The 12,157-nt window shown below is 35.8% G+C and overlaps 1 protein-coding gene across 1 annotated transcript in view; it reads left to right on the plus strand.

The window, feature by feature from the left end:
• Positions 1–502: 502 nt before the first annotated feature.
• Positions 503–12,157, plus strand: part of Zdbf2 (zinc finger DBF-type containing 2) — a 44,414-nt gene continuing 32,759 nt past the window's right edge. The window contains 4 exon segments of the mRNA XM_047544912.1: positions 503–984; positions 4,564–4,616; positions 6,026–6,101; positions 7,668–7,768. Of these exon segments, the coding sequence (XP_047400868.1) occupies positions 7,709–7,768 (60 nt within the window). The 5' untranslated portion in view covers positions 503–984; positions 4,564–4,616; positions 6,026–6,101; positions 7,668–7,708.

Below are 12,157 nucleotides of genomic sequence, written 5' to 3' on the forward strand. Positions count from 1 at the left end.
GAGTGGCCGGGGGCTCGGGTTTCTGGCTCCGCGGCGCTCTGGACGGCTCGGGAGTCCAGGCGCCGCCGAGGACCGGGATCCGGAGAGAGCGCGCCCAGCACGGCCTCGGTCCCTACCGCGGCCCGGAAGGAATCCGGGCGGCCTCCGCGGAGGTGAGTGCCCGGCGGGGGCGGGCCGGGGCGGCGCCCGCGGGCGGGGCCTGCTCGCCGGGCGCCCGGAGCGCCTTCTTCCTCCCGAGGGACGGCGGACGGCTCGCCGGGCTCCCGCACCGCCTCGCAGGTCTTCGGCTTCCCCTCTCCCCGCGTCCCTTCCTGCCCCTGCGGCGCGAGCGGGGCCCGCGCCTCCGGGCCGGGCGGGCGGCCGACGCGAGGGGAGGAGGTGGGCCTGGGTCGGAGGGGCCGGCGGCGAGGCCTGGGGCGGCGGCCGGGGCGGGGGCGGCCGGCGGAGGCCGGCGGAGGCGGGCGGAGGGCCGCGTCCCCGCCACGTCTCACCGGGCACCTGTGGGCGAGTCCCCGCGCCACCTGTGCACACTCCCGCTTCCCCGCGCCCCGCGGCGTGTCCAGCCGTCCCCGGACCTGGGCCTGGACCAGCCTCTGGCGGTTAGAGTTTAATTTGGAAACGTTCGATTTTGTTCCTGTGTGTGTGTGTGAATAATCGTTTTACTACGGCCGTGCAACAGTTGTGCAAATCTGGTCGAATTACGCCATCGTCATTACTTGCTCCCGAGAAGGCCCTTTCCAGCTCCTTCGGTTTTCTGACGCGATGATTGTTGGTAGCTCGCGGGAGAAATGCATAACACGATACTGGTTCTCAAGGGACTGGAATGGTTTTCGCCCCAAAATGGAGCATCCTTTTTATTTAGTTAGTTAGTTTACTGCAGCAAAATACTACGGGGGGAAGACGGGGGCGTGAAGAAAACCCGTAGTAATCTCATCCTCAGTAGAGAATTTTACAGTTTCGAGTGTATCTGTCCATTCTTTTTAGGTAATGCATGAATTTATATTTGTGTTGCATCCGCGGGGTATTCATTTTCTGATTTTTTTCCCACTTAATACTAGGGGACTTTTTCCTGTGTAGTTGTAACTATAGCATCGATGGCTAGAAAGAAACTCGTTAAAGATTTGATGACGTATCACTGCAGTGGCCAGTTTATTGGCTAGAAATAAGCAGAATTCAGGGTAGCAACCGGTTTCTAAATGGTATTGTTTATTCTTGTTAGCAATTTGAGACCGTGTTTTGCAGACTGCAATTTTCAATCCATTGGCGAATGGTAAAATTAATTTAGGGGTTCGTGACTAGAATTTTGAAAATTCTCTTTAAAAATGAAAGAAAATAGCATAGAAAATACCAGACTACATTACTTGTTCTGAAGGGTATTGTTTTGTGAAACCTTGTTTTAACTGCGCATGTGTGCCTGTGAGTGTGTGCTGGGTTGTAATAGAAAATGTATTGCTTCCTATGGCCTCATGATAAATAAATTTGGAGCCACCGATCCAAGGTACTGTTAGTACTCGAAATGGGTGCAGTGATGCAATTAAACTAAACGTTAGTTTTATTCATTTTTTCTCTCTCTCTCTCTCTCCCCCCCCTTTTTTTTTGCGGGGGCAGGGGAATAATTAAATTGTTTATTGCAGCATGTTACGTTCTTATTTGTTTTCGCCTAATATTAAAACAATTAGCATTTCTAAATACACAGAAAGGTATTTATAGCAATTAAAAGATTAAAGCATTAACTGCTTAGATTGACCAACTTCACTAGTTATTGGTGCGAGACCTGGAAAAAGATCGCTTCTTCAGAACTTAAGTTCCCTGATTTTTTTGGGTGGGAGTGATTTTGATTCCTACCTTTTAAAACTGTTTAGTATTTAGATGAGATAATGCACATAAAGCTATTGAGAGTGTCTGTACTCACTAAGCATTAGTTATTATTTTATTAAGATTGAATGGAGGTGTGTAGGATAATTCTTGTTGCCAGAGAAAAGGAAACTTGAAAATTAGTTAATAGTGTTGTGTGACTGGAAATTAAGATGATCTTTTTATATATATATTTTTTGGGCACTATTTTGTGATTGCTTACCCATTGTTATCCCCTTGATAGGAAATGTAGATTGTCTTATTAAAAAAAAAAAAAAAAACCAGATTCCCTTCTATTAGTCTTTTCTTACTTTCTATTAAGTTGATGTCTTTTTTGTCAGGCAATTGAAAAATATTTCCTTTGAGGATTCTGGATTTTGTTAGCTCTTATTACAAAGCTGCAGTCAGCTCGGGAAACACACATTACACCTCCAAAATCATTTCAACAATATTTTTCTTGATATTTATCTCTACACCCGGTGTAGATTTCAGATGTGAAAGAAATATTTCTTAAAAACAAAAAACCAAACAGCTCACACCGTTTATTTATCTGTTGGTTACTGTTCGGGGTGGGTTTATTCAACTTTAAATGTTGCAAAAAACAATGAAATAAGAGGGTGATTGTTGTTATTTTAAAAATATCACTAAAATTATAAAAAATAAATAGAATGGTTTGGACTCGGAAAAAAGATTTTGTCACTAGGCGTGATGACTGTAAAAGGTTGTGAGAAAAATCCTAAACATTAATTGTAATTCTCTCTGATTCAAATGTCTTTAGATTCTAAGCACATGATTTGAAACTAATTTGTCCAAGAAAAACAAAATCAAAACGCCAAACAACAATGAAGCAAAAAAAAGCCCAACTAACTCTAAATTATATATATACATTTATGTAAGTTAAAATGTTAAGGTTATATGAGTATATATTTTTTTAAACTATTGACTCATCAACTGGTTCTTATTTTGTCAGATAAAAGGGGTTTTATCTTACAAAATGAAATACTATGTAATCATTAAACATTCTGTTTTGGAAATATGTATAGGGCACATGAAGTGCTCATATATGGTTAAACAAGGGGGGTAGCAATAGAATGGAAGGTACATTCCATTTTGGTAAAAATATGATTAGAAAAAGTGAAGAATTTATAATGTTAACAGTGGGTGGTGGAATTATGGCTATTTATGCTCCTTTTTAAAATTGTACGATAACTAGTGTTTCACTTTTGTAATAAAAATTAATAAAAGTCACTTTTAAGGAAAAAATTTAAATGTGTGTTTTTCTAATTTAAAAGACTAAATGAGACTATGCTTTAAGGGATAATGACTTTATGAACTTGAATATTTATGAACTTGAATTCTGTTATCCTAGGAAATGGTGCTGACTAGTTTAAAAGTTATATATTTTTTATTTACAGTTGTATATCCCTTTGAGAAGCTCCTTTGAATAGGAGGAAATCGTTGTTACAGAATTCTCAAAGCACTCTTTGCCCCCCGCCCCAAAGTCCACTCCCTAAAGATATGTCTAAATTCTTTAGTCCGCTACCGTGTCAAAACTCAATCTACTTTTTCTGCTTTACTGCCCCTTAAATTCACAAATAAAACCTTGGGTTCAGCCGAACTTGTTAATTTACTGTCTCAAATTGTATTTGTACCTTCTTGGTTTTTGCACCTATGCCTTTTACATGGAGTATCTTTTCCTGACCTAAACAAAACCTTCCTATTTTCCAGAATCTGGTTTGAAAAACTATGTCCACTTTGACATCCCTGACCACTCCAGCTAAAACTGAACTTTGCGATTGAATCCATTAGGACTTATTATTATTTTTGCAGTGCTGGGGATCGGGCAAGTTCTACCACTGAGCTGTACCCCCAGCTCTGCACATATAATTTTTATTTAGACATTTCTGAGACACTTCTTAACACTTTTGCATAAATTTTGCAGTTCCATTTAAAATTTCTTGATTGCAGGAAAACTTGTCTCATCTTTTGTGTCTATCCCTTAAAGCTCCTGAGCACAGAATTCTGCACAGGGTAATATGTGTTTAATAGCTGTATTTTGATTAAACAATGGTGTCACTGACTGTTTTGAGCCCAAGTGTTGGAATTTTTTAAAATCAATGATCCTGGGTAAGGGTCAATCCTTTGCCTACAATGATGTGGAGAAATAAAAAAAAAAAAAACCTACTGATTCATCTGCTTAATTGAGAGTTGGGTCAGTATTACAAGACCCAAACTTAATTTCAGTTATATATTTCTTTTAAAAGTGTTTTAGTAGCTTATTTTGTATTTGGCAGCATTTTGTCCTTAACCTTACCAGAGGCACAGTTGTGCCTTATATTCTTTTACAGCTACTCTTCCTGGGATCCAGAGGTCTGAAGTGTTTGATGGTGGGTTTGTTGGGTCATCAATCTCTGCTCCAGAACACCTTAGGAGGTCATATTGTGACATTCAGTGAGTCATAGTATGTAGTCTGCTTGTGTTCAAAAGTTAATATTTTTTTTTCTTTTATTGGAAGCATAATTGTATCACTTTTCAAACTTAAAATGACTTGGGGCTACTCGTTATTCAATCATAGTTGTGGGATGACTTTTTTTTTTGACAGTGCTGGGGATCAAACTCAAGTCCTTGTGCATACTAGGACTAGCACTCTAACACTGAACTATATCCCTAGCTGGGACTTAAAAAAACTCGTTTTATTTTAATTTACAGATGTTTACCAGGATTCATATAGCGGATGAAATGCCTGCCCTTTTCTGCTCACGGTAAATAATTTGTTACTTTGTAAAAAATATCAAGTTCTAATAGAATTCAGAGTTTGTATAAAAAGATCCAGTTATACAAAGTCATATAATTTCACACCCTGAAGAATGGGTCTTTCTAATGCGTAAGAATTTTATTAGTTCATAAAACCAATAATTTAGATTATTGGCTCAGTTTATATAGCAGATCACCTTGAAGTATTTTTTTTTAATTTAGAATTTTTTTCTACTTTTTTATTTGTGTGTTATAGTTTTACATAATGGTATTTGCAATTACATATTCGTGCATGCACATAATATAACAATATAATTTGGCCAGTATTCCTACCCAGCACTTCCCCCACCCTCCTTCCTCCCACCTCAGTTCCTTTCTTCTGTTCTACTGATCCTACTTTGCTTCTCATGAGATTCCCCCTCAGCCTTCCTTTTTGGATCATTTTAAATAAACATAATATTCATGTGCCTTGGACCCCCCCCATCAAGGTGATTTTATTTGGTAAGTTGCAGGTGGGGGTCCTAACATGAATTTATATAAATGCTTCAGATTCATTTTAAATTGTAATTGTGGCACTAGAGAGGATAGAGATAGTAGGTAAAAATGCCATAGTGGTAAAAGGTTATAAGGATTAAAGATTAAATAATACTTTTTCATGTGTGATGTTTGATTCATTTTCATTTTGTCCTTCATTCAGTGAGTGTTGAATTTATATATATACACCCATATATATGTATATATGTATTTTTTTTTCCAAATGTGGCGGAGACTTTAATTTGGACACGATTCCAAACGAATGGTGACAAGAAAAAAATCAAAGGAATATAACTCTTACCATATTAATAATAACCTTTCAAAGGACTTGTTCAGAAAATTTCTCTGGTGAATAAGACTATGATTTGCATAGTGTTTCCAAGAATATTATTTTAAATCCTGCATTATTGATTATTTTTTCACCTCTCTTCCTCCTTTTTCTTCTCCTTTACACCACCTCCGTTACTTTCTGAGTTTTTTGTGATGGGGATTGAACCCAGGGCTGCTTAAACCCTGAGTCACATCCCCAGCCCTTTTTAAATATATTTTATTTAGAGACAGGGTCTTGCCGAGTTTCTTAGGTCCTCTGTAAGTTGCTGAGGCTGATCTTGAACTCTTGATCCTCCTGCCTCAGCCTCCCCAGACTCTGTAATTAATTACAGGCATGCATCACTGTGCTCTGCTGAATTTTATTTTCAATGCATCACTAAAACATGTCATTTTATGATACTCAGAGTTTAGGTTTAAGCTCAAGAGTTCTCTTAGCTTAAAAATTGCTGTAATTATAATTTGCAAACTTTCATTTTATTGCTTCAGATTAATAAATGAAGTAGATTAATGAGAAAAAAGATCAAATAATGTTATTTCTTATCTATTATTTCAGATGCTGGTTTAATTGATTTATTTTCCCCTTCAGTGTGGGAATTCAGAAAATCAAAGCTTTCAAATAAAAGTAATAGGTAAGTAAATGTTATGATAGAATTTTTACTTGAAGCTTTTATATTATCTTGTTGATTTTAAGGCTGCAATTTCATTTTTTCAGTCATTTAATTTTTTGGTACCAGGGATTGAACACAGGCACTTAACCACTTGAACACCAGTACTTAACCACTGAGCCGCATCCCCAGCCCTTTTATTTTATTTTTTTATTTTTTATTTTGGGACAGGGTTTCACCAGTTTGCTTAGAGTCTCACTAATTTGCCTAGGCTGACTTTGACCTTGTGATCCTCCTTGCCTCAACCTCCCAAGCCACTGGGATTACAGGTGTGTGCCACTGTGCCTGGCTTTAGTCATTGATTTTAATACTTAAATCTTTTATAGAATAATCTCACTTAGAAATATTCCATTATAGGATAATTTTTATGCAAAAATGTTTAAAATAATTAGAATTAAAAATGACAAATTATTTGTAATTCTATTTTCAGTTTAACAGAACATCAAGAAAATTGCATTGAATTAATTTGTTTACTTAAAGTAATCATGACTACATACACTGTGTCAACTAATAAATTGGCTGAGCCTCGGAATTACTTGGGAATTGAAAAAATTCTGAGCTGGCATGGTAGGAGCACACACCTATAATCCCAGTGGTTTAGAAGGCTGAGACAGGAGGATCATAAGTTTGGGGCCAGCCTCTGCAACTTAGCAAGGCCCCATCTCTAAATAAAAAATAAAAAGGGCTGGAGATGTAGCTCAGTGGTTAAGTGCCCCTGGGTTCAATCCCTGGTACCAAATAAATAATAATAAATCAATAAATCTGAATCCTAGACTTTTAACTCAACTCTACTAACTTAGAATTTTGAGGAATGATTTTGGCATTATCTTGTTTGAGAACTACTACCTTATCTAATGTTAGGGAATTACAGTTAAAGGAGGGTGGAAATTAGAAAATTTTTTGTTGAAAAATCTCAAAAGTATCAGAAGGAAAAGGTTCCTAATATTTATTTGGTTTATATATTTGTCAGAAGAAAAATGTCCCATGTTTCAGAGGCTTCTTTAGTTGTTGTTCTGATTATTGGCAACTTTGTTGGCTAAATTTTCTCTGCCTCTTTTATGAGCTGAGCAGAAACTGCCATGTTAGGGATCTTTACTATTATCAGAGAACTGGATATTATTATATATGATACTATGAGTTCAAATAATCTGAAATTTTGTAAAGAAACATGGTGGGAAAATTAATGAGCACCATAAGATTATAGAAGTATATTTTAGTAAAACCTTAGAAGTAATTTTTCTACACATTAAGTACTGTATTCTTTAATGAATCAGTTCCTAATAATTCTTGTGAATTATCAGAAAATTGATAAGTTCAGTCATCTAAATCTTCAGATATTGACAACAAACGCTTTAAGAAGGTGTGTTGTTCTCAGATCCATTGCAGGATCATTGAGTGATTCAGTAGATCCCGGCTGCTTTGTGCATTTTCTTAACTACTAATAGAAATACGAGTGAATTTCTGAGTCATTTTCTTTGTAGTAATAAGGAATTACGGTGATTTTTTTTTTTGCCACTTTTTTTCCCCCAGCTTTGAGTATTCAAGGACAGTAGCCATTTTGGTTATTCAACATGCAGAGGAAACAAGGATATTGCAGCTATTGCCGTGTGCAGTATCCTAACCTGGAACAGGTGAGAGGTTCCTACTAATATGATAATACCTCTAAGGACCTTAGTTGTGACTTTCTGTTCTTTTATGTTTTATTAAATTCCTTTATTCATTCATTGAGCAGATTATATTAAGAATCTACTAGTTGGGCAGACACTACTTAAGATTCTAGGGATATGACCATGAACAAAACCAAGTTTCTTTTTTTGGAGCTTAAATTCTAGCACAGTAAGACAGAATATAGTCATATAAATTTAGTACCTACTATATCAGAATGTGATATTTTTTTAGGAAAATAAAATAGGGACAGGAGTGTTATTTTAGGTGGAGCAGCCAGGTAAGACCTTTTTAAGAAAGTGACACTTGATTTGAGATTTAATGAAGTTTAGTGCTAGTCTTGCATATATCTGGGGGGAAGAGTTTCTAGGCAGAGGAAAGAGCAAAGACAGGAATCCTGAGGCAGAAGAGTATTTGTCACACAAACCAAAAGCTAAGAGGCTATCATGACTGCAGTAGAGATGATTAAATATGTGTTAACTAATAGGCAAAGAAGTCCAAAAAGCAGATACTGTAAAGGCCTTGCAGGTTAAGGTAAGGACTTTGAATTTTATTCTAAGTGAAATGGGAAGCCATCTCAGGGTCCAGAACAGAAGAGTTAAATCATCTAACTTATACTAAAAGGATCATTCTGACTGTTATTAGGGAGAAGAGTTAGTATAGAGTTTCTTTTAAATTTATTGTTTTATTGCAATATAATCCTTACACCATAAACTTAACTCTGTTAAAGTGTGTAATTCAGAGATCTTTAGTATATGCACAAAGTGCATATACTAAAGCCATAGTGTCTAATTCCAGAACATTTTCATCACCCTAAAAGGAAACCCTATACTCATTAATCAGTTACTCTGTATTCCTTTCTACCCCAACCCTTGGTAACAACTAATCTGCTTTCTGTCTCAATAGATTTTGACTATTCTGGATATTTCGTATAAATAGAATCATATACCATGTGACCTTTTGTGTCTGACTTTTTCATACAGTATAAAATTTTCAAGTTTGATCTGTTATAGCATGTACTACTACCTCATCCTTTTTCATGACTGAATACTATTCTGTTATAAAGATAATGCCACATTTTGTTTATTTGTTTGATAATTGATGAATGCTTAGGTTGTTTTTACTTTTTTGGCTACCATGAATATTGTTGCTTTGTACATTTGTGTGTAAGTTTTGTGTGGACATATGTTTTCAGTTCTTTGTGTGTGTATTTATATATATGTGTATATATATATATATATATATATTTATAAGAGTGTTATTGTTGGGTCATATGGTAAGTGTGTTTATTTTTTTTTTTGAGGCGCTGCCTCACTATTTTCCAAAGTAGATGTACTGTTTTATTTAAGTTACCACCAGCAATGTGTGAGGGTTCCAGTTCCTCCTCATCCTTGCCAGCACTTATTATCTTTTAGAAAATTACAACCATTTTTGGTGGATGCAAAGTGATATCTCATTGTGGCTTTGATTCACATTTCCCTAATGTGATTGAGCATCTTTTCATGTGTCATTTATGTATCTTCTTTGGATGAATGCCTATTCAAATCCTGTGTCTATTTTTTAATTGGGTTGTCATTTAATTGTGTTGTCTTTTATATATTATGGGTACTAGACCCTTATGAGATATATGGTTTACAATTACTTTCCTGATAGTATACTTCAATACACAAAAGTTTTAAATTTTACTATCATTGAATTTATCTTTTTTTGATGTGTGTGTGGTCCTGGGGGGTCAAACCTAGGGGGTTGTACATGCAGGGAAGTGCTCTGCCAGTGAGCTACATCCCTAGCCCTGTTCCTTGTGTTCTTGATGTCAGAGGGATTGCCTAATCCAAGATCATGAAGATTTATGCTTATGTTTCCCTCTAAGAGTGTTAAACTTGCTCTTACAGTTAGATGTTTGGTCCATTTTGAGTTAATTTTTGTATGTGACATGAGATAGGGTTCCAGTTTCATTCTTTTGCATGTGATATCCTGTAATCCCAGCACAATTTGTTGAAAATATCTTTTCCTCATTGAATTGTCTTGATATCTCTGTTGAAAATCAGTTGACCATAATTATTGAGTTTCTTTCTTTACTTTCAATTCTGTTCTACCGGTCTATATGTTTACTCTAGTGCCAATACTACAGTCTTTTTCTTTTAATATATTTTTAAGTTTTAATTGATGCATAGTATTTGTACATATTTATGAGGTACAACTTGACATTTCGGTTCATGTATACAATGTGTAATGGTGAGATTACCATAATTGGTGGATTCATAAAGTAAGACATTTATCATTTCTTTGTATTGGGAACATTCAAAATCTTCTCTGCTATTTTGAAATGTACACCTGCTGGTGGTTAATCATAGTTATTACTGTAATAAGGGCAACTATTACTCTACACTTTTATAAGATCAGCTTTTGAACTTCCACACATGAAAGCATGCAGTATTTGGCCCTTTGTCTTATTTAACATAAGGTTCTCCAGTTCCATCTGTTACTACAAATGACAAAGTTTCATTTTTTATTATGACTGAATAATATTCCATTGTATTTAAATGTACCACCTTTTCTTCTCTCCATTCATTCATCAATGGACAATTTATTTGATTGCATTTCTTGGCCTTTGTGAATAGTACTGTCGAAAATATGGGAATGCAGGTATCTCTTCAACATACTGATTTTATTTCCTTTGGATATATATCCAGTAGTAGGATTGCTTGATCATATGACAGTTCTTGACAGTTCTGTTTGTAGTGTTTTGAGGAAACTCGACACTGTTTTCCACAGTGACTGTACTCATTTTCATTCCCAGTAGTATATGAGAGTTCCCCTTTCTCCACATCCTTCCCATAATTTGTCATTTTTTGTCTTTTTGATAATAGCCTTTCTTACTAGACTAAGACGATAATCTCATTAGTAATGTTGAGCATTTTTTCATACACTTGTTCACAATTTGTATATCTTCTTTTGAAAATGTCCATTCTGGTAATTTGCTTGTAATTAAAACAAATTATTACTTTTACTGTTGAGTTGTTTGAGTTCTTTATGTATTCTGGAAATTAATTCCTTGTTAGGTGAATAGTTTGCAAATATTTTCTTCTACTCTGTAGGTTGTGTCTTCACTCTGTTGATTATTTCCCCTGCTGTGCGAGGAGCATTTTAGTTTAATGTAATACAATTTGTTAATTTTTGCTTTTGTTGCCTATGCTTAGGGATTATATCCAAAAATATTTGCCCAGGCCAGTGTTTGGAAGCTTTTCTTTTATGTTTTCTTCTAGTAGTTTATATTTTTGGAGTCTTAATCTTAGGTCTTTGGTCTGTATTGAGTTGATTTTTGTATATGGTGAGAGAAAAGTCTAGTTTCATTCTCCTATATATGGATATTTAGTTTTCCTAGCACCATTTACTAAGAGACTTTCCATTTTCCAGCATTTGTTCTTGCTGCCTTGTTGAAAATCAGTTGGTTGAAATATGGATTTACTTCTGGGTTTTCTGTTCTGTGCTTTGATCTATCTGTATGTTTTTATTCTAGTATCATACCATTTGGTTACTATAGCTTTATAGTATGATTTGAAATTAGGCATTATAATGCCCTACCTTTGTTCTTTTTGCCCAGGACTGCTTTGACTATTGAGGGTCTTTTGTGGTTTTCATATGAATTTTTTGATTTTTTTCCCCTATTTATGTGAAGAGTATCATTGAGCTGGGTGCAGTGATGCATGCCTGTAATCCCCATGGCTTGGGAGGCTGAGGCAGGAGGACTGCGAGTTCAAAGCCAGCTTCAGCACCTTAGCGAGTCCCTCAGCAACTCAGTGAGACTCTGTCTCTAAATAAAATACAAAAAAAAAAAAAAAAAACTGAGAATGTGGCTCAGTGATTGAGTACCTCTTGAGTTCAATTGCTGGTACCAAAAAAAAAATATATATATATATATATATATATATAATTGATATTCTGATAGAATTGTATTGAATCTGTTCTTCTAATCCATGAACATGGGACATCTTCCCATTTTTGTGTCCTCTTCAGTTCTGTTCTTTTGTGTTTTCATAATTTTCATTGTACAGTCATTAGCTTCTTTGGTTAAATTTATTCCTAGGCATTTTTTTTTATTTTTTATAGCTATTTTTAATGATATTTCTTTCTTGGAAATTTTTGTCATTGGTGTATAAAAAGCTACTTTTTAATGCTGATTTTGTATCTTATAACCTTTCTCAATTTTCTCATTAGTTCCAACAATATTTTGGCAGAGTCTTTACGTTTTACCTATGTAAAATAACGTAGTCTGCAAACTGATAATTTGACCTTCTCTTTTCCTGTTTGAATGTCTTTTATTTGGCTAAGACCTACAATACTATCAAATAAGA

This window comes from Sciurus carolinensis, chromosome 3 (genome assembly GCF_902686445.1).
Source record: "Sciurus carolinensis chromosome 3, mSciCar1.2, whole genome shotgun sequence".
Taxonomy (NCBI): Eukaryota; Metazoa; Chordata; class Mammalia; order Rodentia; family Sciuridae; genus Sciurus; species Sciurus carolinensis.